This window comes from Rhinopithecus bieti, unplaced genomic scaffold (genome assembly GCF_001698545.2).
Source record: "Rhinopithecus bieti isolate Rb0 unplaced genomic scaffold, ASM169854v2 scaffold_31787, whole genome shotgun sequence".
NCBI classification, from domain to species: domain Eukaryota; kingdom Metazoa; phylum Chordata; class Mammalia; order Primates; family Cercopithecidae; genus Rhinopithecus; species Rhinopithecus bieti.
The window spans coordinates 5083863-5109483 of NW_016814655.1; the positions used below are offsets into that span (position 1 = coordinate 5083863).

At 53.6% G+C, this 25621-nt stretch overlaps 2 protein-coding genes across 13 annotated transcripts in view; both read right to left on the minus strand.

The window, feature by feature from the left end:
• Positions 1-57: 57 nt before the first annotated feature.
• On the minus strand, positions 58-8409 carry NFKB2 (nuclear factor kappa B subunit 2). Of its 6 annotated transcripts, none has more exons than XM_017851700.1 (23): positions 7919-8409; positions 6574-6666; positions 6221-6302; positions 6065-6105; positions 5727-5825; positions 5499-5650; positions 5137-5243; positions 4885-5043; positions 4483-4587; positions 4269-4354; positions 4049-4187; positions 3713-3838; positions 3072-3281; positions 2851-2992; positions 2374-2488; positions 2077-2290; positions 1745-1914; positions 1521-1623; positions 1240-1391; positions 1053-1122; positions 666-838; positions 422-533; positions 58-326 (listed from the first exon to the last, which is right to left on the minus strand). In XM_017851700.1, the coding sequence occupies exons 2-23, from the start codon at positions 6592-6594 to the stop codon at positions 205-207; spliced, it is 2700 nt and encodes an 899-aa protein (XP_017707189.1). In that variant the 5' UTR covers positions 6595-6666; positions 7919-8409; the 3' UTR covers positions 58-204. The 6 variants fall into 6 exon arrangements, with proteins under 6 accessions (XP_017707189.1, XP_017707186.1, XP_017707187.1 ...); XM_017851697.1 differs by having other exon boundaries at positions 58-329; positions 7919-8404; XM_017851698.1 differs by having other exon boundaries at positions 58-329; positions 7745-7941.
• Positions 8410-18704: 10295 nt separating this feature from the next.
• GBF1 (golgi brefeldin A resistant guanine nucleotide exchange factor 1) overlaps positions 18705-25621 on the minus strand; it is a 148403-nt gene continuing 141486 nt past the window's right edge. For 4 of the 7 annotated variants that reach the window (XM_017851713.1, XM_017851712.1, XM_017851710.1 and 1 more), the window contains 10 exons: positions 25127-25287; positions 24759-24999; positions 24419-24624; positions 22162-22312; positions 21945-22075; positions 21642-21743; positions 21235-21348; positions 20912-21092; positions 20343-20470; positions 18705-19545 (listed from right to left, as the gene is read on the minus strand). In XM_017851713.1, coding sequence (XP_017707202.1) covers positions 19465-19545; positions 20343-20470; positions 20912-21092; positions 21235-21348; positions 21642-21743; positions 21945-22075; positions 22162-22312; positions 24419-24624; positions 24759-24999; positions 25127-25287 — 1496 coding nt within the window. In that variant the 3' untranslated portion in view covers positions 18705-19464. The remainder of the gene's footprint in view (positions 19546-20342; positions 20471-20911; positions 21093-21234; positions 21349-21641; positions 21744-21944; positions 22076-22161; positions 22313-24418; positions 24625-24758; positions 25000-25126; positions 25288-25621) is intronic. The other 3 variants (XM_017851715.1, XM_017851714.1, XM_017851711.1) reach the window with 1 other exon arrangement.

A 25621-nucleotide genomic window follows, 5' to 3' on the forward strand; every position in this document is an offset into this window, starting at 1 on the left:
CTTGTGGGCAGGATGGGTAGCTGGTTCCAGGGACAAGAGTCACATCAGGGGCTGCCGTAAGTTGGGAAGGAGGGGTCCTCCCCTTCCCATGAGAATCCTTTATTTGTCCCAACTGAGGGGTGGGTGTGGGGTGTTAAATAAGATTTGAAATAGGTGGGGACACTGTACAGGGGGTCCAGGAAGGGGGGTGGGGCGGGCAGCAAGTCAGTGCACCTGAGGCTGGGGGTGCCCGTGGCAGAGTCCTCCTGGTGGCTCAGGGGGTGGGCCCAGCTTCTCTGCCTCCTGCTCCACTGACTGGCTCCCGTATGCACTGTCTTCCTTCACCTCTGCTGGGGGTAAATGGGGACAGGAATGGGAGAGTCAAGGACTCAGGCCTCCCACCCTCCAAGCCCAGATCCCCCTTCCAGGGAGGCCCCTTTACCTGTGCTGGGCAGCTTGTCTCGGGTCTCTGGACCCCTCAGCAGCCTCACTCCCTCCTCTAGGCCCATATCAGACAGGGCCTCCAGCAGACCTGCCATGTCCCCACCAGCCAGCTAAAAAAAAACAGAGGGATGAGGTCTGAGTCATGGTTAGGGTGTATGCTCGGAAGCCCTGGGGCCAAGGAGGCACCTGGACTTAGATCGGGAAAGGAGGATAGGAAGGGGGCAGGGCGAAGGCCAACCCACCTCATAGCTGCGCAGGAGGCTGCCGCTGGGCGAGGCCGTCTGTCGGTATGTGTCCACCAGGCTGCGCAGCCCCAAACGCTCTGCCAGCTCTGCCCAGCTGCCCTGGGCTTCTGGCCCATCTAGCAGCTGCTCCAGGTTCTGCAGAGCTGTGTCACCAAGTGACAGTCCCGGCCCTGAGGGGGACACATAGACATGTCATTTACCTCCAGAGTTGGGTGGGGACATGGACACCTGAACACTGCCTTTCTCCCAAGGTAAGCGACAGACAGGACCACGAGGGGTGATGGACGGGGCTGAGGGTAGAGAAAGGGAGGCCTCCTTCAGAGGGTCCTGAAGGAGAAGAGACCTGTGTGAGGAGCTGGGCTGGGGATGCTTGATGCTCCTCACCTGCAGGGCTGGGCGGGGTCAGGGGTGGCTCCATGGTATTCTGAGCGGCATTTATCAGCAAGGTCTTCACCTGGGGAGACAGCCGCCGCTCTGACTACCTCCCACCCCGTCCTTAAGCCCGTGTCTTTAAGTCCAGATACTCTGGACCCCGTCACTCAGAGCACTTCTAGTTCCAGGCTGGCCTCACCTTGGTGCTGCAAGTGAGGTCAAGAGGTGTGTGGCCCCGGAAGCTGCTTCGGGTGTCCTTCTCAGGCCCTTCAGTGTCCGAGTCGCTATCAGAGGTAGGGGGTGAAGGCAGCGGGCACAGGGGCTCCTCGTTTTCAGCATGGATGTCAGCACCTGGGAGAGGGAGGCCGTCATGGGGAGGTTTGGTGGGGCCCACATTAAGGACTGCAAAGTGGGAGGACCAGGAGGCACCTCTTTCCCTTCCCCTCACCCTGTTCAAGTGCCCCTGAGGGTGAGACTGACCAGCCTTCAGAAGGAGGCGGGTGAGGGTCGGATACCCCAGTCCAGCTGCCAGGTGCAGGGGTGTGTTTCCCGCAAAGGTGCGAGCATTCACGTTGGCCCGGAGCTGGGGGTGCGAGCAGCAAGGGTTGACACCACAGCATGGTCCCCCTAGCCAGCCCCTGCTTCACCATCTTTGGCCCCTCCACCACCCTTGGTCCCACTCCTTCCACAATCCTCAGTCCCACCTTGGTGACCAGATGGGTGACCAACCCCAGCTCCTCCATCTCGGTGGCTAGATGCAAGGCTGTTCGCCCCCCCTGCCGTTCTGTGGCCTCCACTTCAGCCCCACTGTCCACCAGCAGATCCAGGCACTCAGGGCTTCGGGCTCGGACCGCCAGGTGTACTGGATACAGTCCTAAGGATGCAGGATACTCAATCTGCAGCTATGACCCTTAAGGCGGTTCCTGGGCCAGCCCTGACCATTCAACCTTGACACCTCATAGTCCATTCTGGGCACTGGCCAGATACCCTCCCTGGTCCCCACCTGCCCCCTAGTCAGGTGAGATGGGGAGCTCACCCTCAAAGTCAGGCATATGCAACAGCTGGGGCACAGCAGGAGCTCCACTCTGAAGCAGTGCACGCAGCAGCTCAGGGGCACCAGTGCCTGCCCGCAGCGCCAGATGCATGGCTGAGTCTCCATGCCGATCCAGCAGAGTTGGGTCTGCACCCACCCGCAGCAGAAAGCTCACCACACTCGTCTGCCTGGTGATCACCGCCAGGTGCAGGGGCGTCTGGGGATGAAAGCAGGGTGAGCCAGGCCCGAGACCCACCTGCCTTCCAACCCCTCCCACCTCCCCAGTAGGCGCCCCCGCACCTGGTGCAGGTGGTTGGTGAGGTTGACGACGCCAAGGTGCTGGGCGTGGTGGATGACATAGGCTATCTGCTCAATGACACTGGTCTGCCCATGGATGATGGCCAAGTGCAGCGGTCTGGGGGTTGGGGAGCGAGAGTCTGGCCCAGTCACTCAGAGCATCCTTCGCTCTCAAAGCCCCACCGCCTTCATAGACTCCCTCGCTGGGGCCCATGGAACCCAGCACGTGGCCCAGGGCATCTCTGTGTCTGCACTTAACGTTTCCCAGCACCTTTTGAGGTAGGTAAGTGCTATAACTGTACCCCTTGCATGGTCGACAAAACTGAAGTTTGGAGAGACCAAGCATCTTGAACAGAGCTGGTGAACAGCGAGGCCGGACTTGAAGCCTGGCGTGTCCGAAAACTGCAGGGCCCGACTCTGTGCCGGTCCCTTTTCTGCCCCCACCCCCACGCCGCGTCCGCCAGGCCCTCTGTTGCCTACGTGTCTCCGTTCTCGTCCTGCGCCGTCAGCAGGTGGCGCTGTCCCGCCAGCAGCGCGCGCGCGTCCGCGGTGACGCCGTAATCGAGTAGGGCCCGGGCGCTGCGCTGCGCCAGGCAGAACAGTCGCGCGTTGTACTCTCGGGCTGGGGGCGACAGAGGGCGTGGGTCAGGGCTGGGTCCTCAGCCCCAGCGCCCCGACCGTCCGTGCCCCGGAGGCCGTACCTCGCTGCAGCATCTCCGGGGCCTGCGGCTCGCACTGGGGGGTCCTGGAGGGGGCGCTCGGCTCCGCGGCTTCCTCCCCGGAGTCCCTGCCGGGCACCGAGGCGGCCATCTGCGCCCCGCCCCCGCCTCCCGGGTAGCAGCCCATGGGGCCCGCGCCGGTCTGGTAGGGGCTGTAGGCCAGGGAGGAGGGGAAGAAACCGAGGCTGCCACCTGTGGGTACAGGCAGGGCTGTGGGAAGCAGGCACCAGCCAGGACTCTCCCAGTTTTTTTATTTTGTTTTTTTTTTTTTTTGAGATGGAGTTTTGCTCTTATTGCCCAGCCTGGAGTGCAGCGGTGCGATCTCGGCTCACTGCAACCTCTGTCTCCCGGGTTCAAGCGATTCTCCAGCCTCAGCTTCCCGAGTAGCTGGGATTACAGACACCTGCCACCATGCCCAGCTAATTTTTGTATTTTTAGTACAGACGAGGTTTCACCCTGTTGGCCAGGCTGGTCTCGAACTCCTGATCTCAGGTAATCCGCCTGCCTTGGCCTCCCAAAGTTCTGGGATTACAGGTGTGAGCCACCACGCCCGGCCTCTCCCTGGTTTTTTTCCTCCACAGCTTCTCTTGCCTTTACCCCTCCCTCCATCAGCACCCCCTCACCTCCTCCAGCTCCTCCATAGCCCCCAGCTGCACCTCCAGAGCCTCCACCCATGTGGGAGCCACCCCCGAAGGGCTGGGAGAAGGTGGGCAAGGCCTTCCTCCGCTTCCGCTGCACCTCTTCCTTGTCTGGGGGCAGAGGAAAATGAGATTGAGCCCAATTATTGTCATGCCTCAGGGGCCCTTCCCAGAAGACCCCTCAGGCTGGCTCCTAGAAAGCACCTCCTCGGACCCTCCACACTCCTGACTTGGCTCATGCATGCCCACATCTAGCTCTTGGGACCTTCTAGCCCAGCCTGGCCCCCCACCATCCCCCTGGGGTCCTCAGCCCAGCTCCACCTTCCACCAGAGGGTAATAGGTGAACTGTTTGGAATCAGACACGTCCCCTCCTCGCTTGCGTTTCAGTTGCAGGAACACTGTTACGGGCCGCTCAATCTTCATCTTGTGATAGGGGGGTGTCCGGAACACAATGGCATACTGGGGGGTGCAGGGAGACACAGGGTGTCAGTGAGTCCTTAGCCTAATTTAGCCCCCAGCCCGGGCCCTAGCCCTGGGTACCTGTTTATGCACATCTGTGGGAGAGAAGTCCCCAAAGGCCTGCCATCCATTCTCATCATCCTCATAGAACCGAACCTCAATGTCATCTACAAGGAAAACGGAAGCTTGGCCGCAGCCCCGGTGGGATCTCCGGGGCTAAATTTTACCCTAGAGCTTCTCTGGCCCCAGTCTTATACTCGATGTCCTTGGCGCCCAGCCTGGGCTCCAGTCTCACCTTTCTGCACCTTGTCACAAAGCAGATAAACTTCATCACCACCCCGCACAGAGCCTGCTGTCTTGTCCATTCGAGAAATCTTCAGGTTTGATGCCCCCGGAGACTCTATGGGGTGGGATATGGATTAGCTGAGATGAAGCAATAGCCATGGCCACATTTAAGGAGCTGGGTGCTCTGTATTCCTTTTCTTAGCAACCCCTGGAGCTGCAGGAACCACCCAATATTCGCATTTACTAAAGACAGAAGCTTCAGGAGGAGGAAATGACTTGCTCAGGATCACTCAGCATCTATGTGACAGGGCCAGGTTCTGAAACCCGGGCCTGTTTGATTCCACAGCTTAAGGTCACCCCTCGTGCCACCTCTGCCACCAGGCCTGGCACCCCAGGCAGTCAGGATACTCACTGCTGTCATGGATGGGCTGGGAGATGACTGGCTTCAGGGGCAGGGAGAAGGAGCCATCACTAGCTCTAAGGAAGGCAGAGAAGCGCAGCCGCACTATACTCAGATCCATCACCTTCTTCAGTTCTTTGGCCTCCTGCTCCAGCTCCCGCTGCTCGGCCTCTGGGCAGTGGGTACATGTGTGACCCCTGAGCTTCTCCCTCCCTGCTCCTTCCATGAGCACCTCCCATGACCCTCCCCTCACCGCACCCATACCCGTAAGGCCCTGGGGCCTAGAGCGGAGCCGCTGCCTCTGAAGTTTTTGTATCATAGTTCCCATCATGTTCTTCTTAGTCACGTGCAGGACACCCAGGTTGTTAAATCTGAGGAGATGGGAGAATCGGAGGCCTTTGGCTGTGCAGTTCTTTCTTCCTGAGGTGCCTTTCCCATTGTCAGGGCTCAGCTCAGCCCTACTTCCTCAAGGAAGCTATTGGAGTTTCTACTTGGGCCCTTGGGTTTGAGGCCAACCTACCTCTCTCCCCTTGGTCAGATGCTAAGCTCATGGAGGTGGGCTGGGGCTTAGGACTGGCAGAGAGTGAGGGGCATACCAGTGGGGGCCAGGGGTAGAGGGCACCTACTGGGCAGTCATGTCCTTGGGCCCCACAGAAACGGCGCAGATCCCCAGCTCCGAGCATTGCTTGCCCACCAGACTGTGGGCATGAGCACGAGGTGGGTCACTGTGTGTTACCAGGTCTACCTCGATCTTGGCTGGTCCCTCGTAGTTACAAATCTAGGAGAGGCAGGGACTGTCAGGGCCTTGGGCGTGCTGTCCACTTAGCCAACCCTCCAGCACCATCCTGGCTCACCTTGACAGTGGGATAGGTCTTTCGGCCCTTCTCACTGGAGGCACCGGGCAGTCCTCCGTGGGAGGGGCCTTCACAGCCATATCGAAATCGGAAGCCTCTCTGAAGGTCCAAGGGCAGAGTAGTATTGTGATCAGGGAAGACCACCCCAGCCAGCAGTGACCACAGTGCCTGGTAGTATCTGCTCTGAACCACAACTACAGCACTCTGATCAGCAGCAGTGACCATCCAATCCCCTGTGGCCTCCTTGGGCAATGGCTCCTCCATGGCCTGCCAGCTACCACTACCCCATTTGTCCCCAAAGCTGAAGCCATTCCACACCCTCCCTTTTGCTTACTCACCTGCTTAGGCTGTTCCACGATCACCAGGTAGGGGCCATCAGCTGGGGACAGGGAGACCTTGCTGAGCCACGTTCTCCCAGCCTTCCCCCAGGCAGAAGCCACATGCTCTCCCTCCCCCTACCTTTAGGACTAGAGGAGGTTAGTGAACTTACTGACCTGTCTCTGGGGCTGGCTCCTTGGGTTCCATAATGGAGGAGTTCAATTTGAAATCATCATATTCAATAATGCCATCCAGACCCTGGTTTGGAGACAGACTGGGGGTGGCATCCAACTCTCAGCGCCCCCCACTGCCCCACCTCCCATCTCCAAGTCCTCAGTGGTCACTCCCCCTCCTCCTCAGGCCCAAGAGAAAGCTCCTTTTGGAGGCAGAGTTGTAGACAGATGGACAGACTGGTAGGCTGAGAGCATCTGCGAGCATGCAGGTGTAAGGCAGCAGAGGGGGCTCGGGCAGACAGGTGGACAGACACGGGGGGCGGCCGGCTGGGTCAGGGGCAGGCAGCATGACTCACTGGGTTGTAGCAACTCTCCATGTCTCTGGGCTAGGCCCGGCTCTGTCTAGTGGCTCCGGCCAGGTTCTGCTTCCCAGAATTTTAGGCGCCCGCCTAAAGTTGGGAGGAGTGGCGTGGGGAGGGGTCAGATCTAAATGGGGGTGGGCGGGAGATGGGGGCCCAGATTTGGGGGAGGGTCCGACCCTCCTCCAGTCCGCCCGTCCGGGTGTGGGCGGGTGAGATCGGTGGAGAGCGAGATCCGGAGTTGGCTTGGCGGGAAGGGGCAGGAAGTTAGAGCAGCTTAGGAAGTACCGAAAATACCAGGGAGGCGGGGCCGGAGGGGGCGGGCTGGGGAATGACGCCTGGCCCCGCCTCACGACGGGAGGGGCGAGGCCCTCGCCAGTCTGCGGGTTCCCGACTGCTTTTCAGCCGGGTAGAGGAAGAGGAAAATCAGGGGAGCCGCGGTGGGGGTTAGCCCCCTCTTCCTCGAGGGCAGGGAACAGGAGAGTCTTGCACGGCCGTGGGAGGTTGGCAGTCTGGGGCCACAGTCCGCTCCTGCCCTCCCCGGTCCTGGAGCAACCTTGGCATTTCTGCCAGGAGGGAGCACGGCTGATAAACCCCGGGGCCTTTTGGGGACATTCCTGCCTGTCTGACGGCCTCACCCCTTCGAACAGCCTGTAGGCGGGGGCTCTTTCCCGTGGGAGGCCCGGGGTTATGCCCGAGAACACGATTCATGGGGCCGCGGGAAAAGTGGGTCTCACTGCCTCCGGATCCTCTTTTCTCTCTCTCCAACCTCGCAACAGCAGTCTGGTGCCACACCGCACCGGCTCTGGCACGCAGGCGACAGGGAGACCGTTCTGCACGCCTCCCCCAATACAAGCGTGTGGTCTCCTCACCGCTCCACAAAGTGGTGGCTCTAGTGCTTGGGTGCATGTTGATGAGTCCATGGCGTCAACATAGTGCTGCAAGCGAGCTTGTGTAGAACAGTGAGTCCCCGAGCTTCTCAGTGTGGGTGTGTGTCAGCGCCTGTCTTGATGTACAGACACGGGTGAGCGTATCTTGAGTTTGTGCGTTAAGGGTGTGGGTGCAGGCACCAGTGCACCGGTGGGCACGTCTCCGTGTGCATGTGTGTGCGAGTGCGACTGCACGGACGCTGCCGTGTGTGCGCCAGTACAGGTACAGGTGTACGTACGGGTCCGTGTGTCTTTGTACAAGGATGTCGACGTGGATCCGAGTGTCGTTGCCTGCGCGCCCTTTCCGGATGTGTGCAGCTGCTGCTCTCCAGCCCCGGGCGCTGTCCGCTAAAGGCCCTCCTCCCGCTCTTCTCTTGTCCCGGCCACCCAGGGGTCTGAATCCAGCCACTCACCGTGGCGGCGGCTCTGGTTGCGGCTTCTCTCCGCGCCCGACCCACCTGGGACCGGTCGCGACACCTCGCGGGCCAGCAGGGCTCGGGGCCGGGAAAGCCCCTTCTCGGCCCCCCGGAGGGGGGAATTCCCATGACGTTTCCGTGCGTCACGCCTCGCGCCCTTTTTCATTGGCTGAAAGTTTAACTCTGGACTGGTGCAGCCAACCCGGAGCGACTCGGGCGCGCCCCTGAGAGGGGACAGGCTCACTCAGGGTAGGGAGCGGGGCGACAGGCCACCAGGCGCGAGTTCGGCCGGCTAGGGGACCGCCGAGAAGGTACCTGCTGACCCAGCGCCACCCTGGGCCGGGAGCTTCCGCTGCAGCTCGGCTTTGGCTGCGCCTAACGCTTGACTTTCTCCGAAGCGGGGGAACCCCAGGGGGAAGCCGGCGGCCCCAGCCCTCGGGGCCCCCACCCTGAGCTGCGCGCTGCCGGGAAGTTAGCGGAAGAGGAAGGAAATTGCTTTTGCGGTCGGTCCCGGGCGCCCTCTGGCGGCCTTCATGGGGCTGCGAGGAGACTCCATTCGGCCTGGGCCCCTCTCTCGCTCCGTCTCGTCATCCTCAGGGTTCCGGGAGAAACAGTCCGGACCTCGGACTTTTATAGAAGTGGCAGGTTCCCAGCGGGCCAGGACTCAGGAGCTCTGCGCAGGAGAAGGGAAATTGTTTATCCACCACGGAGATCCGGAATATTAGAACTGAAAAAGGCATCCAGAGTTTAAACAGCTCAAATTTCCACCGATGTGGGAAATCGCCTCTTTTTTTTAGTCTCAGACTGGAATGCAGTGAGGCGATTTTGGCTCACTGCAACCTCTGCCTCTTGGATTCAAACCATTCTCCTGCCGCAGCCTCCCGAGTATCTGGGATTACAGGTGCCTACCACCAAGCCCGGCTAATTTATGTATTTTTAGTAGAGTTGGGGGGGGTTTCACCATGTTGGTCAGGCTGGTCTCGAACTCCTTACCTCAGGTGATCCGCTGACCTCCGCCTTCCAAAACGTTAGGATTACAGTCGTGAGCCACCGCACACGGCATATTTTATTTATTTATGTTTTTGAGACAGTGTCTTGCTCTGTCGCCCAGGCCTGGAGTACAGTGGCGCGATCATGGCTCACTGCCACCTCGAACTCTGGGGTGCACCGATTCTCTCATTCTCCTGAGTAGCTGGGACTACAGGTACACACCACCACACCTGGCAAATTTTTAAATTTTTAGTGGAGATGGATCTCACTACTTTTCCTAGGCTAGTCTTAAACTCCTGGGCTTAAGTGGTCCTCCTACTTTGGCCTTCCAAAATGCTTGGATTACAGACGTGAGCCACTGTGTCCTGCCAAATTGCCTCTTATAGACCTTCCAGTTTCCACCTGAACACTTCTAGAGGCAGTGAGGTCAGGACAGGAATTCACCAAGTACCGAGTACATGACTGGACCTCTCTCTGGTCAGTAGCGTTTCTCCTTAGGAGGTGCCATGAGTAATCTCCATGCCTGGAGTCCTCCTCCCTTAGGCTTATGGTAGAACATAGGCTATCTCGGATCTTTCCTGCAGCTTGCCCCAGACGTTTTTAAGAACAGAATCACAGGCCTGCACTGGCACTAAGTAAAGAGAGACTATTATGGCTCTTGATTTGGGCTGTTTCCTATTACTTCCGCACCCCCCTTCATCTTGCCTGCAAATATAGTGTCCCAGGCACTAGGTTCGAGTACTTTAGAAGTTCTCATTCTCCCTCCCAACAACCCTAGGAGGTGAATATTACCTTTACTGATGAAGAAATCAAAGCTCAAGAGGTGGAGTAACCAAACACACAGCTAGGAAGGGGCAGAGCCAGGATTCAAACCCAATCTGTTGACTCCAGGATGAAGCTCTTTCCCCTAAATTTATATAAAACAAAGCAGCCCTTTCCACCTTACTGTGGGCCTCTCAAACAAATATCATAAGATTCTGCCAAACAATTTGCTGAAATCCAGATATGTTGTCTACTACATTTCTCTGGTAAGTCAGATTCCTAACCCTATTTAAAATGGACTAAGGCCAGACATGGTGGCCCACACTTGTAATCTCAGCACTTTGGGAAGCAAGGCTTGTGGATCATTTGAGCCCAGGAGTCCGAGACCAGCCTTGGCAACATGGTGAAACCCCATCTCAAAAAATATAAAACTTAGCCAGTCTCATAACTAGGTCTCTAAATAAATAAATAAAAATTTAAAAATAAAATTTAAAATGGAGGAAATTCAGCTTGGTATACTCTAACTTAGTAAACCTGTGCTGGTTACCACTGATCACGTCTATCCTTTCAAAGTGCTCACAAATTGCCACCAAAATTGGCATGGATTCTTTGAGTCTCCACAACATCTCTAAAAGCACCCCTAAGGGTTGAGCTATTTTAGTTGCAAGAGTCTAAGCCGTAACTTATCTAAAGATTAAAAAAAGAAGGCCTTTATTAGCGAACATTTCAAACATACAAAGATTTTCACTTTGGGAGGCCGAGGCAGGCGGATCACTTGAGCTCAGGAGTTTGAGATCACCCTGGCAACATAGGGAGACCTCATCTCTACTTAAGTTAGCCAGATGTGATGGTGAGTGCCTGTAGTCCTAGCTACTTGGAAGGCTAAGGTGGGAGGATTGCTCGAGCCCAGGAAGTTGAGGCTGCTGTGAGCCATGTTCGTGCCACCGCGCTCCATCCAGGCTGGGTGACAGACAGACGCTGTCTCAAAAACAGAAGAGTGGAGAGAATAGTATAATGAGCTCCCATGTGCCCCTCTGTCAGATTCAACAATTCCTAATGCATGTTAGCCTGGAGATTTTAAACTAACTCAAAATAGCTTGTCATTTGCTAGAGCCTCATCTATCTGGGCTTAAGAAACCTCTTTGTTAGGCTGGGCACAGTGACTCACACCTATAATCCCAGCACTTTGGGAGGCCAAGGCGGGTGGATCGCTTGAGGTCAGGAGTTCGAGACCAGCCTGGCCAACATGGTGAAACCCTGTTCCTACTAAAAGTATAAAAATTAGCTGGATGTGGTGGTGGGCAACTGTAATCCCAGCTACTAGGGAGGCTGAGGCAGGAGAATCATTTGAATCTGGGAGGTGGAGGTTGCAGTGAGCTGAGATCATGCCACTGCGCTCCAGCCTGGAAAACAGAGTGAGACTCCATCTCAAAAAAAAAAAAAAAAACAAACTTCTTTATTGCATGTTTCACTAATTTTCATCCTAATGATCATCTGTTTCTACACCCAGCCCTAACACAACGCCTAGCCCAGAGCGGATGCACCACAAATTTATTCCATTCATTTACCGATAAATAGTGAGAGCCCACTCCATTAAACACCACCACTGCTTGCAGACAAAACTCCAACAGATATATATCAGTTGGTAATAAGTGCTACAGAGAAAAATTAAGTAGGTAAGGGATTAGACAGTGACAAGGATTTTCTAGATATCAGTCAAAGCAGGACTCTCTGATGAAGTAACAATTAAACAATGACTTAAAAAAGTGAGGGAGTGAGTCATGGGGAATATCTGGAGAAAGAGCGTTCCAGGTGGAGGGAACAGTAGGGCCAAGCTCTGATACAAGTGTTTGGCATATTTGAGGAACAGCAAGAAGGTTAGTAGGTGGAATAAAGTAATAACTTTGGGTTTTGTTCTGATCAAGATGGAAAGCTGTGAGAGAGTTCTGAGCAGTGGAGTGAAAATTGCATAATGTATCTTTTTTTTTTTTTTTTTGAGAGAGGCTCTCACTCTGTTACTCAGAGTGGTGTGCAGTGGCGTGGTCATAGCTCACTGCAACCTCAAACTCCTGGGCTCAAGCGATCCTCCCACCTTAGCCTCCTGAGTAGCTAGGACTACAGGTGCCTGCCACCAGGCCCAGCTAATTTTTGCATTTTTTTGTAGAGACGAGTTTCACCATGTTGCCTAGGCTGGTCTCAAACTCCTGCGCTCAAGTGATCTGCCCACATTGACCTCTCAATGTGAGGTCCATTGCCCAGCCTAGTATTTTTAGCTTTTAGATTTTTTTTTTTGAGACAGGGTCTTGCTGTGTTGTCCAGGCTAGGGTATAACGTGTCTTAAAAGGATCCATTTGGGCTGCATGCCTGTAATCCCAGCACTCTGAGAGGCCGAGGCAGGTGGATTGCTTGAGCCCATGAGTTTGAGACCAGCCTGGGTAACATGGTAAAATCCCTTCTCTACAAAAAATGCAAAGATTAGCTGGGTGTGGTGGCATGCATCTGTATTCCCAGCTACTCAGGAGTCTGAGGTCAGAGAATTACATGAGCCCAGGAGGTGAAGATTGCAGTGAGCCTAAATTGCACCACTGTACTCCAGCCTGGGCAACAGAGCGAGACCGTCTCAAACAAACAAATAAGGATCCATTTAGCTGCTGTGTAAAGACCATCGAATGCAAGGACCTTGGAGGAAGGAGGGAGACCAGTAGTCCAATAGACAGTGGCTGAGGCTTGGGTGCTAGTGGATGATAAAGGTGGTGGGAAGTAATCGCAATTCTAGATAGGTTTAAAGATAGAATTAACAAGACTTGCTGAGGATTAGATGTAGGATGTGAGAAAAGAGGGGGTTTTGGCATAAAAAAGAATGGAATTGTCCTTTAGTGATGTGGGGCACACCAAGAGAGGAGCAGATTTATAGGGGGTATCAATAATTTTTCCTTTTACTTATTTTTTTAATTATTATTATTTTTTGAGACAGAGTCTCACTCTGTTGCCCAGGCTGGAGTGTGGTGGCGTGATCTCAGCTCACTGCAACCTCCGCTTTCCAGTTTCAAGCAATTCTCCTGCCTCAGCCTCCCAAGTAGCTGGGATTACAGGTGCCCACCACCACGCCCAGCTAATTTTTATATTTTTAGTAGAGACGGGGTTTCACCATGTTGGTCAGGCTGGTCTTGAACTCCTGACCTCGTGATCTGCCCACCTCAGCCTCTCAAAGTGCTGGGATTACAGGCATGAGCCACTGTACCCGGCCTATTTGTGTTTTTTTGAGACAGAGTCTCACTCTGTTACCCAGGCTAGAGTGCAGTGGCACAATCCAGTGGCCCCAGCAATCCTGCGGCTCACTTGCAACCTCTGCCCTCCCTAGGTTCAAGCGATTCTCGCTGCCTCACCCTCCCTGAGTAGGCTGGGGATTACAGGCTCCTTCTCATGGGAGTCCCCTGGGGGGGCTGAGTGGCTCGCTCATTCACAGCCACTTGTCTTCCAAACCAGTGAGCGCCTCACAAAGGTAAATACCCCATGGCTCCAATAACCACGAACTTTTGTTGTTCCGGCTAGTATTGTTTTTCCCCTATTTGGGTGGCGGGGTGGGGGAGGAAATGCCCCATTGTAGGGCTCATTCTATTTTTTTTTTTTTTTTGAGATGGAGTCCTCGCTCTGTCACGCCAGGCCTGGAGTGCAGTGGCCCAAGCTCTCCCCAGGCTCACTGCAAGCTCCCGCCTCCCCCGGGTTTACGCCATCCCTGTGCCTCAGCCCTCCCCGAGTAGCTGGGACTACAGGCGGCCCGCGCCACCGCGCCCGGCCCGGCTAGTTTTTCGTATTTTAGTAGAGACGAGGGTTTCACCGTGTTAGCGCAGGATGGTCTCGATTTCCCTGACCTCGTGATGCCGCCCGTCTCGGCCTCCCAAAGTGCTGTATTCTTGAGCCACCGCGCCCGGCCTGTTTCCAGTTTTTATAAACTCTACTAAACTCTGAGCTCACTAGGTAATAACCTGTTTCCTCAGGTGCTTAGCCTTTTATTTCACATGAGAAGCTATAGAAAATGTGTTTAGCTTTGGAGGGTTTCTATACCACCACCACTACATTTATTTATTTATTTATTATTTTTGAGACACAGTCTCGCACTCTTGCCCAGGCTGGAGTGCGGTGGTGCCATCTCGGCTCACTGAAACCTGTGCCTCCCAGGTTCAAGCGATTCTTCTGCCTTAGCCTCCCGAGTAGATGAGATTACAGGTGCCCACCACCACGCCTGGCTAATTTTTTTTTTTTTTTTTTGAGATGGAGGCTCGCACTATCATCCAGGCTGGAGTGCAGTGGCACAGTCTTGGCTCACTGCAACTCCACCTCCTGGGTTCAAGTGATTCTCCTGCCTCAGCCGCCCAAGTAGCTGGGACTACAGGCGTGTGCCACCATGCCTGGCTAATTTTTTTTGTATTTTTAGTAGAGACAGGTTTCACCGTGTTAGCCAGCATGGTCTCGATCTCCTTACCTTGTGATCCATCCACCTCGGCCTCCCAAAGTGCTGGGATTACATGTGTGAGCCACTGCACCTGGCCTCACCATCACTACTTCTGAATGGAAGAAGTGTCATATCAAAGAACACGAGGTTTAGAGTGACACTGACTTGGGTTTGATTCCCAGCTCCCTAAATTCCATGACTTGGCCTCTGAACCTATATATAGTCTCATCTGTAAGTGCAGAAAATGCCTCTAAAATGTTGTTTGAAGGTTGAGGTGGGAGGATCACTTGAGCTTCGGACATCAAGGCAGCAGTGAGCTGTGATTGTGCCACTACACTCCAGCCTGGGCAACAGAGGGAGACCCTGTCTCAAAAAACAAAACAAAAAACAGCTGAGTGCAGTGGCTCACACCTGTAATCCCAGCACTTTGGGAGGCCAAGGTGGGTGGGTTACCTGAGTTCCAGGAGTTTGAGACCAGCCCGGCCAACATGGTGAAACCCCATCTCTACTAAAAATACAAAACATCAGCCAGGTGCTAGGTGCAGTGGCTCACGCCTGTAATCTTAGCACTTTGGGAGGCCGAGGTGGGCAGATCATGAGGTCAGGAGTTCGAGACCAGCCTGATCAACATGGTGAAACCCCGTCTCTACTAAAAATACAAAAATTAGTCCGGCGTGATAGCACGCGCCTGTAATCCCAGCTACTCAGGAGGCTGGGGCAGGAGAATCGCTTGAACCCAGAGGCGGAGGTTGCAGTGAGCTGAGATCATGCCACTGCACTCCAGCCTGGTGACAGAAAGAGACTCCGTCTAAAAACAAACAAACAAACAAAAACATTAGCCAGTTGTGGTGGTACACGCCTGTAATCCCAGCTTCTTGGGAGGCTGAAGCACAAAAATTGCTTGAACCCAAGAGGCAGGGGTTGCAGTGAGACAAGATTACACCACTGCACTCTAGCCTGAGTGACAGAGTGAGACTCTGTCTCAGAAAAACAAAACAAAACACAAAAAACACAAAATCCCCCTCCTCACATTAAATAAAAATAAAATGTTTGAGCAAGGCACTCAATACTGACACATACAGGTGCTCTAGCAATGCCAGTTCTCTATGTTAGGGTCTTAGGTCATGGAACCGTCTCTGCCTTTCCTCCTGGCTTTATCTGCCATCCTGGATTTCTGATGGGAGATGTCCATTAAGACCAGCATTTCCCTCCAGACTATGCTATTACTTTTCCCCAAGGTTTGGTTACTTCCACATCACCAAGCCATTCTTGTTTGTTTGTCAGAATTAAGGCTTACTTATTAGTTCCTCTTGCAGCTTCCTTTGCTTTCTGAGAGACAATATTGTCCACAATACAAATCACGCATATGAGCTGGTCTTCTGTTTTTTTAAATATATTTTTGAAATCTTTTAAAAAATAGAGACGGGGTCTCACTATGATGCCCAGGCTGATCTCAAACTCCTGGCTTCAAGTGATCCTCCTGCTCTAGCCTCCCAAAGTACTGGGATTACAGGTGTGAGCCACCACACCTGGCCTCAGCTACTTTTTAATAACAGAATGCAACTTCCAGCAAATGTTTTTCTTTGCTTCCCAGCAGGGAGAGGGCCAGTTTGCAATTGCTCCAGCTTTTTTTTTTTTTTTTTTTTTGAGACAGAGTCTTGCTCGGTTGCCAGGCTGGAGTACAGTGGCACCATCATAGCTCACTGCAGCTTTGACCTCCCAGGCTCAAGCAGCCCTCCTGCCTCAGCCTCCCGAGTAGCTGGGCCACAGGTGCATGGTCTTGAACTCCTGGGCAAGCAATCCTCCTGCCTCAGCCTCCCAAAGTGCTAGGATTACAGGCATGAGCCACCGCACCCCGCTCTACTCCTATTCCCACTTCTTTCCTAATTTTTGAGATTGGTTTTATAAGGGACATTAGAGCTGTCCTGTTTCTTTGTTCATAGGGTGGCCTTCAGACTTATTTGCAGCAGTCAACACTATTTCTCCCATAGGGAAACACATGGAAGCTTCTAAAGGCAGAGCTCGTGGGGCTCAGATGGGAGAACAGAGACACCATACTTGAAGCCAAATGCCCCAGCATCTAGCTGGCTGTAGATGCAGGCTTTTCTGCACACACACAGGGCTTTCTGCCCCTCCTAATTTTTCCAGGGGCAGGGTTGGGCAAGTCTTCTGGTTAGTATGCAAATCAGGCATGGCCTGGACTTGAGGAAGAAGGAAGAGGGAGAAATTAGCCTAAGAGCTTCCGGTTTCATATCAGTATTTTTCCACATCAGGTTGTTCCCACTTCTGAGGTGCCTTTTTCTACACTGAGGGAGGCGCTGCACAGGTCCAAATGCCCAGCCATGTGGATGTGCTGAGCAAAGGGAAGCCTGGTGCTGGAGAATCATACTGCCCGCTGGGCCCCAGTGCAGGGGGTGAGTGCCCTTAACTCTCTGTAATGGAGGCCAGCTGGAAGTACAACAGGGCCACACTCTTCTCTGTGCCCCAGGGAAGGGAAGGCACCATTGTGGAGGAAGAAGCCAAGATGATGTGGATGCTTCATTGGGAAAGCTTAATACCCAGAATTTTGTTTCCCACCATGGGAGGGGAAAACACATTCAAAGTGTTTCTATTTTCTCACTCAAAAACAATCACCACAGAAGACTTCTGTGACCAAACGTGTGTGTGTGGGAAAACCCCCACACACCAGGCGAGCAATCAGCTCTATAGTGGACACCAGCTGGGTGGCCTCCAATTCAATTCTGACGCTAACTGGTAATAGTGCCAGGTCCCATAGGTTGAGGGCTCATTCCCCAAGACTGTACTCTACTTCTTTAAAAAAATGCCTTTTTTTTTTTTTTTTTTTTTTAAATAGAGACAGGGTCTGGCTATGTTGCACAGGCTGGTCTTGAACTCTTGGTCTCAAGGGATTCTTCTGCCTCGCCTCTGAAAGTGCTGGGATTACAGGCATGTGCCATGGTGCCTGGTCATTGCTTCCACTTCTGATGCCAATTGTTAAGTCCCAGGTGGTTTTTCCTGTGTTTCTTACTGACCAGCTATAAATTGGGCTCCGCATGACCCCCTTCTTGTGTTTGGGTTCAACTAGTTTGCTAGAGCAGCTCACAGAACTCAAGGAAACACACTTACCAGTTTACTACAGGGAATATTATAAAGGATACAAATAACCAGCCATGAAGACATACATAGGGTGAGGTCTGAAAAGGTCCAGAGCCTGGGAGTGATGTCCACATGGAGCTGTGGTGCGCCACCCTCTGGGCACAGGATGCACTCTTGTTTACCTTCCTGTAAGCCTCCACATATTCAGCTATCTGGAAGCTCTCCAAACCCTGCCCTTTTGGGTTTTTAGGGAAGCTTCATTACATAGGCACGGTTCATTAAACCACTGGACACTGGTGATCAACTTAACCTTCAGTACCTCTTCCCTCCCTGGAGGTTGGGGGCTGAGGCTGAAAGTTCCAACCCTTTAATTCTGCTTTGGTGACCAGCCCCCATCCAGAAGCTACATAGGGGCTGCCAGCTGTCAGTCAATCATATATCAAAGGACATCACTTTGGAGATTTTAAGGATTTTAAGAGTTATGCCAGGAAATGGGGTGAAGACCAAATATCTATTTCACAGTATCACACACCCATAGCACCTCCACCCTGCAGGGGCCACACAGCCTGCCCGTATACACTCGCACCTGTATTACCCTGATGCCAAGGGAAAGGAGGAGAGGGGATCCTGTAATCATGCTGCAGTGAGTGAGGTTTGAGGTTTGTGGGGCCGGGAAAAGTTACCCCTCTTCAGTTTGGGGTCAAAATGAATGCCCTGGGCCCCAAACCCATGACTGCAGCTGTGGGCAAGATATCCTTCCCAGGGCCGGGTGCAGTGGCTCATGTCTGTAATCCCAGCTCTTTGGAAGGCCGAGGCAAGAAGATCATTTCAGCCCAGGAGTTTAAGACCAGTCTGGGCAACATGGTGAGACCCCGTCTTTACAAAAAATACACAAAAAACTAGCCAAGTGTAGGGGTGCACACCTTAGTCTCAGATACTTGGGAGGCTGATGTGAGAGGATTGCTTGAACCCAAGAGTTTGAGGCTGCAGTGAGCTATGATTGTGCCACTGCATTCCAGCCTGGATGACAGAGAGGGGCTCAAGTACAGTGGCACAATCTCACTGCAGCCTCGAACTCTTGGGCTCATCTGAAACCCCAAGGGCTGTTTTGCACTCTTGGATGGTGAGACGCGTCTGAGAGAAGACTTATGAATAACTACAACTCAGCCCTCACTCCTCTTCCCTCTCACCCAGGACAGGTTGTCTCATGTGTCTCCCTTGGAACAGTTAGGGAAGATGACAATTGTCCGAGCCACTGCCCAAGCCCCTAGGCACACCTGTGATGACAAGGGTGCACCCTGTGGCAGGGCAGGGGTCAGCAGCGGTGAAGGAATCCTGACCCCAGGCCTAGCATCTGGCGGGGTGGGGGAGGGGGGTGGTGGTGGTGGGTAGGCTCAGCCTCTGCTCACACCAAGCCCTGCACACCTGAGAACATAGTGCCCTGACCCACGAGCTCAAGAAGGAAACCGGAGGGAGAGACAATGATGCTGGTACTAAGACATTTATTATATCATAAAAAGTCCATTGTTCTGTTTTTCCATATGTACATGCTCCTGTGGGCAGTCCCCCACCCAGCCCCTACCTGCCTACCCTCCATGGTGCCAGTCAACTCTCCAAACTGACCAACTAATTAGTAAAAGAGGAAGCACTGGAGGAGGTGGCCCAGGGCTAATGGGAGTGGAAAACAAAGTGCAGAGTGGTTGGGCTTAGTTCTCAATGCCTGACCGTGGGCAGGCACTGCAGGGCCGGCACACAGATGCCTCCCCAGAGCTGCCAGGCTGGAGGCAGAGGCTGCAGATGACAGCTGAGTGCACTCCCAGGCTGAACCCCTAGGAATGGAGCACAGAGGAGGAAAAAGGTCCCACAGCTGATTGGGGGTCTTAGCTGGGGCTATCAACATTCTCTTTTTCAGGTCCCCATCCAAGTGGCAGCAACAGCAGCTCTGACTTGGCCTGAAGAGCTCGTGGCCCGCAGGACAGCCAGAAGTGGGGTCAAGGAAAGCCTGGTGGGAAGCACTGGTCCTGATCTCTGAGTGACCTGCCTTAGTTGACCTCAGAGGTGGGTATGGGATCTGTGGGGCGGGGTGTGGCCAGGAGGGGCACTGGTGAAGTGGCCTCGATGAGCGCAGGGTTGAGGATGATGGGCAGAGTCATGGGTGGCACGCCCACCTGCAGTGGGGAGGCCAGGGGCTGCAGGATCAGTGGGGGCTGAGCCAGAGGTGGAGGCCCATCGGGGGTGGGGCTCAGCCTGCTGGGGCTTGAGGCCACTGGTGATCCTGGGGAGCTGCTGCTGGCGGCTCGGGGGCCCTCGGGCTTCTCAAAGTCTGTAGGGAAAGCAAGGTGGCTACAGTCAGATTCCCTTGTTGGCACAAGACAACTCTCACATTGCCCAGCTGGCTGCTTATAGAATCTTTGTTCCTCCTTGTTCCTGTAAGCAACACGCCCCGCCCTCCACCAGCCTAAAAAGTTGGGAGTCTCCCCTCAAAACACATTTCAATGTTCAGCTACCTTATATCTACCTTCTACCACCTTTGCCAGGCTACTTTTTTTTTTTTTTGTGCAACAGGGTCTCACTCTGTCACCCAGGCTGGAGTGCAGTGGCACGATCTCAGCTCACTGCAACCTCTGCCTCCCAGGTTCAAGCGATCCTTCCACCTCAGCCTCCCCAGTAGCTGGGATTATAGGTGTGCACCACCAGGCCCAACTAAGTTTTGTATTTTTTTGGTACAGGCGGGGTTTCACCATGTTGGCCAGGCTGGTTTCAAACTCCTGACCTCAGGTGATCTGCCCTCCTCAGCCTCCCAAAGTGTTGGGATTACAGGTATGAGCCGCTGTGCCTGGCCACCAGGTTACTCTCTGTTAGAATCCCTGAAAGGAAACCTCTGAAAATTCATTCCAAGTCCCTGATCCAGCTTTCTCTTCCCAAGCCTGAAGACTGCATAGTTCTCATAGCTTATGGTCCTGCCATTTGTCATGGGAAGAGCGGCAACAGGACTCTCTAGTGGCCTCCTTCCCTCGGCTCACAGCCCCTGCTCAGCAGCATTCCCATGCCCCCTTGGGCCTCCTCTTAGGCCCCCTGCTTGCTACTCAGTGCCTATCAGGCTAGCCCAGAGAGACTCACCACAGGCCCCAGCTCAGATGGAATCTCTGGGGGAGGTGGATGTCCAGGTGTCCTGGTGTCACCAGCAGCAGAAGTCAGGTGGGCTGAGGCAAGAGGCTTTGGGCCATGAGGCTCCATGGGCATGGGGTCTGGAGATGGTAGAGAATCGAAATGGCATTTCTTAGTGCTTTCTTTCCAGCAGAGCCCTGGCTACCCAATAGCCTTTCTACCCACCCAGGGCACAGACAATAAATTCAGCTTTGGGGACTCTTTGTTTTTTTTGAAACGGAATCTTGTTCTGTCACTCAGGCTGTGATCTTAGCTCACTGAAACCTCCACTTCCTGGGTCCAAGCGATTCTCCTGTTTCAGCTTCCTGAGTAGCTGGGACTACAGTCACCCACCATCACACCTGGCTAATTTTTGTATTTTTCATAGACATGGGGTTTCACTATGTTGGTCAGGCTGGTCTCAAATTCCTGCCCTCAGGTGATCCACCCACCTCGGCCTCCCAAAGTGCTGGGATTACAGGTGTGAGCTATTGTGCCCAGGCAGGGGACTCTTTTTGATAAAGCTGGGCTGAGCCCCCTACCCTGGATGACGGTCTGCTTGAAGAGTTCATCTCGTAGGTGAGGCAGAAAACAGTCAATGCGCTCCCAGGTGATCTCCCAGAGGGCAGAGGGGCCGCCTCCCCGTGCATCTGCACTGTGGAAAATCTCCGCTGTGTCCATCACCAGAAGCATGTTCTTCAGAGACTCAGGGATCGCCTCTGACTGCAGGTGGCAGTGGGACCATGAGAATAGGAAAGAGGGCATGGGGGAGTATGGTAAAGGGAGGTAGCTACCAAGGGGGAAAGGGCAAGTCCTTCCAGCAGGTGGGACAGGAGGCAGGCAGCCGAGCTGAGGTGGAACATACCAGTAAGTCGCTGGAGCCTGCGTGCATGTACTTGTCCATGAAGTCCAAGATGGTGAGCCAGAGGGCCGCAAAGGTAGAGAGCGACAGCAGTGGAGACAGATGCTGCAGGAAGACCTACGGCCCACCAGCCCCCTTCAGCTGAGGGGACTGTAGGAGCCTCTGGACCCCTCTCTGAGGCTGGGTGGCTAAGCCTGTCCTATCTTGTATGAGAATCTTAGATCAGAGATAGAGGAATCTCTGATCTAAGATTCAGAATCCTCTCGGGTCCCCAGGTCCGGCTTAGTGTCCATAGCTGGGGGGTTGTGAGCACCTACAATGAATCTTAGGTCCTGCCAGAAGCCCTGGTTTCCCTCCTTGCGAAAAGGCAGGTATGGGAGAGAGGGTGGGTGTAGGGTGGTGAGCAGTACCTTAGAGAGCAGTGTGGAAGCCCTCATCCGGGTCTCCTCCATCCCGCCCACATCTGCAGGGCTGATGTTCTCCAAGAGCTTGGTAAGTAGAGGAAACAGCACCTGGTGGGGGTAAATGTGCAATGTCTCCCTATGAGGGTCAGCTAGGCAGCCTTGCCCCAAGGAAGCCAGGAACTGGATGGGCACAGAGCAGAAGGGAAGGTATGATGCAGGCTGAAGACTCACATTAGGGGCTCTTCAGGCTGCCTGGCTTTCCTTTTCTTAGGATTTGAACTTTATCTTAAGACCAGTAGGAAGTCCCACCTTGTTAAAACAGGACTCCCATTCCAGGGCATCTAGCTTTTGCAGATCATGTACAAGTAGTGCTCGCTGCAGATAGGTCAGTGCCTGCATCCGTACCTGGCGCCGGGCATCGCAGCACAGGCAGGCAATACCTGAGAGCAAGAGCAGGGTCAGGATCCTTCAGGCATCTTGATCCTGATGCTCCCCAAACTCCCTACCTCTGCCCCTCCTGGTTTACCCTGCAGTAAAGGGCACCAGCAGTGGGCCCAGAGGGTGCGAGAATCAGCTTCAATCTTCTGGCCATCTGTCTCCAGGTGGCGTTGCTCCTCTGCCCATGAGCTGTAGATAGAGGCTGCCCGCGTGTGCAGGGTGTGCATCAGGTCTAGCAACTAGGATCACAGGAGGGGGCAGGACATGAGTGGGGTTAGGCCTGGTGGATCCCTTTCTCCCTTCCCACTCACTGACCCTGACTGAGTCCTCAAGGTGTCCCTAGCACCAGTCATGCCATACCTCACCTGCTTGCTACTCTTTCCCTTGACTTGACTTCCTGGTTGTTCCAGTCCTTGCAAAGGACTCTCCAAGTCAGAGATTACTCATGAGAGAGAAAGACTTAGGAGGTGTGTGGACTGAGTATTTCATAATCCTGATTCACAGTGAGAAAGATACTTTCTTTTCAATTCTATTTCACACCTGCTGATGACAGAGACAGCCTCACGTTGTTAATTTATTTTTTGAGGCAGGGTCTCACTCTGTCACCCAGGCTGGAGTGCAGTGGCACAATCACGGCTCACTGCAGCCTCGAACCCCCGGGCTCAGGTGATCCTCCCACCTCAGCCTTGCCAGTAGCTGGAACTACAGCTGTGCGCTGCCACGGCCAGCTAATTTTTTGTATTTTTGTAGAGATGGGGTTTTGCCATGTTGCCCAGGCTGATCTTGAACTCCTGGGCTCAAGCAATAGTCCTCCCAAAGTTTTGGGATTACAGGTATGATTATACCATGCCCGGCCCAATTTTATTTCTTATTTTTTGAGACAGGGTCTTGCTCTGTGCAAGGCTGGAGTGCATGACACTGTCATGGTTCACTGCCTCCTAGATCTCCTAGGCTCAAGAAATCCTCCCACCTACTCAGCTACTCAGCCTCCCCAGTAGCTGAGACTACAATGTGTGCCACCATGCCCAGATAATTTTGCATTTTATTTTGTAGAGACAGGGTCTCACAATTTTTCCCAGGCTGGTCTTGAACTCCTGGCCTCAACTGATCCTCCTGCCTCAGCCTCCCAAAGTGCTGGAATTACAGGTGTGAGCCACTGTACCTGGCTGTTAATTTCATTTTTAAAACAGAAAACCTCAGGCTCAGAGGCTTTGATGGGCAATAGTGTCTGGCCAGATTTAATACATTTTTACTTTTATCATTTTTCTTTTCTTTTTTTTGAGACAGAGTCTTGCTCCGTTGCCCAGGCTGGAGTGCAGTGGTGCAATCTTGGCTCACTGAAAGCTCCGCCTCCCGGGTTCACGCCATTCTCCTGCCTCGGCCTCCCGAGTAGCTGGGACTATAGGCGCCCGCCACCACGCCTGGTTAATTGTTTTGTATTTTTAGTAGAGACGGCATTTCACCGTGTTAGCCAGGATGGTGTCGATCTCCTGACCTCATGATCTGCCCACCTCGGCCTCCCAAAGTGCTGGGATTACAGGCGTGAGCCACTGCCCAGCCACTTTTGTCATGTTTTTATGGTTATTCTATTTAAGGCAACTGGTTCTCCATCAATTTAGTGATATATACTCTGCTCACAGAATTAATTTTACATGCCTTTGAATAGATACAGGGTAACTCTGGAAGGACAGACAAGAAACTGGTGACAGTGGTTGCTTCTAGTGAGGGGAACTCAGCAGCTGGGGACAATAATGGATTGGAAACTTACTTTTACCAGTTTACCCTTTTGTACATTTTGAACCTACTTACCAAATAAGTAAACCTTAGTTTAAAAATAAATTTAAAGGCCAGGTGCGGTGGCTCACACCTGTAATCCCAGCACTTTGGGAGGGCAAGGTGGGTGGATCGTGAGGTCAGGAGATCAAGACCATCCTGGCCAACATGGTGAAACCCCATTTCTACTAAAAATACAAAAAATTAGCCAGGCATGGTGGCACACGCCTATAGTCCCAGCTACTCGGGAGGCTGAGGCAGGAGAATCGCTTGAACCCGGGAGGCAGAGGTCGCAGTGAGCCAAGATCACACCACTGCACTACAGCCTGGGTGATAGAGCGAGACGCCATCATAAAATAAATAAAATAAAATAAAAACAAATAAATAAATAAATTTAAGCAAATAAAGACTTACAGGTAAGGTTTTGGGTAAGGGAATATTGTTAAGATGGTGGCCCAGGGCCTGGGCTGGCACACATGGGCCCTTCCCCTCAGCCCTGGCTTTCCCTGGCTGCCCCAGTCTCCCAGTATCAGGTGCAGGGGAGGAGAGGAAGTAAAGGGTGCCATACTTACGTCCTGACTGACCTGTAAAGACACCGTATGGTAGCTGGCAGGCACGCCTTCATCCTCATCATCATCACTCTGCCCGCCCCGAGAGGCATGTTGGCTGGAGGTTCGAGGCCGACGAAGCATTGATCCCTCTTTGGATTTCTTCTTGAAGCGGTTCCCTTTGCTGTCATATTTGTGACTCTTGCCACGTTTCTCCTGGGACTTGCATCCTGAGCAGAGCCAGACTCAGGTCACATTTCCGTGTCTATATAGGCATAGATACCCTGCCTTTTCTCCCCTCTCGGCCTCTCCCCTGCATAATCGCATGGCTATTCCCCAGCTGCCCCCTCATCAGCTGACCCACCGCCATTCAGACTGGCCTCCACAAAGATCCGGAGAGTCTTGACACACAGCTCAAAGTTGTCAGGTGTGATGTGGGCAGCATCACGGACGATGAAGGACAGCGATTCCACACACTTAAGCAGAGACTTAGTGTCGTGCGGCCCCAAATCCAGTCCCACTGTTAGGCTGTATTGATTGATCAGGGGTGAAGGGCCTGGGCGGCTGGGCCCTGGCTTGGAGTTATCAATGTCATCCTTCCCGACCTGTAAAGTACACAGAGGAGCTGGGGACCCAGGCTTGGCCCCTATGTGAATGTCCTTGCAGAGGACCAGGAATTCTTCCCACAGGTCAAGCAGGGGAGACTCAATTGCTGCCCGTATTGTCACTCACCACTAACCAACCACTGTTGACCACATCGGCATCTGTGGCTGATCGGTGTATCTTGCCCGGCCTGCCATGGTCAGTGTAGACCTCTGAGTCAGAAGTGTACCCGCGATCCAGGCTCACATCATTTTGATGGTAGGATGGGAGCTCACTGTCTGACTGGGCCCCTACAGTAGGCAGGGAGAAGGGCAGAGTCAGGGTAGGGATGGGGCACTGGGATGAGGGAAAAATCAGGCTCTCAGAAAAAAGATGCTGAGGCCTGGCCTCCCTTCTCTCTGGCATGGTTTACTTTAATTTCTGTCACCAAAGGGCCAAAGGATGGCCAGAACAGCTTCTCTGTTGACCAAATAAGGTGGCAGGCTAATCTGGGCTCCTGATGGCATCTAGTGGCAGCTATAGTACCACTCTAGGGAGTGGTGGCAAGGACAAATAGGCAATGCAGAAGGCTGTGAAGCCAGGCTTTCTACTGTCCTGAGGACTGTTTTCCCAGTTTCTGGGATT

What these genes read in the sequence shown, in the direction of transcription:
- NFKB2 (XM_017851695.1), bottom strand. Translation starts at nt 5,990, where the DNA reads ATGGAGGAGCCATTGCCCAAGGAGGCCACAGGGGATTGGATGGTCACT. An exon ending in AGACCTATCCCACTGTCAAG is followed by an intron (nt 5,651 to 5,726) that starts GTGAGCCAGGAT and finishes TGCCTCTCCTAG; the next exon opens with ATTTGTAACTACGAGGGACC. An exon ending in CAGGACGAGAACGGAGACAC is followed by an intron (nt 2,489 to 2,850) that starts GTAGGCAACAGA and finishes CCCAACCCCCAG; the next exon opens with ACCGCTGCACTTGGCCATCA.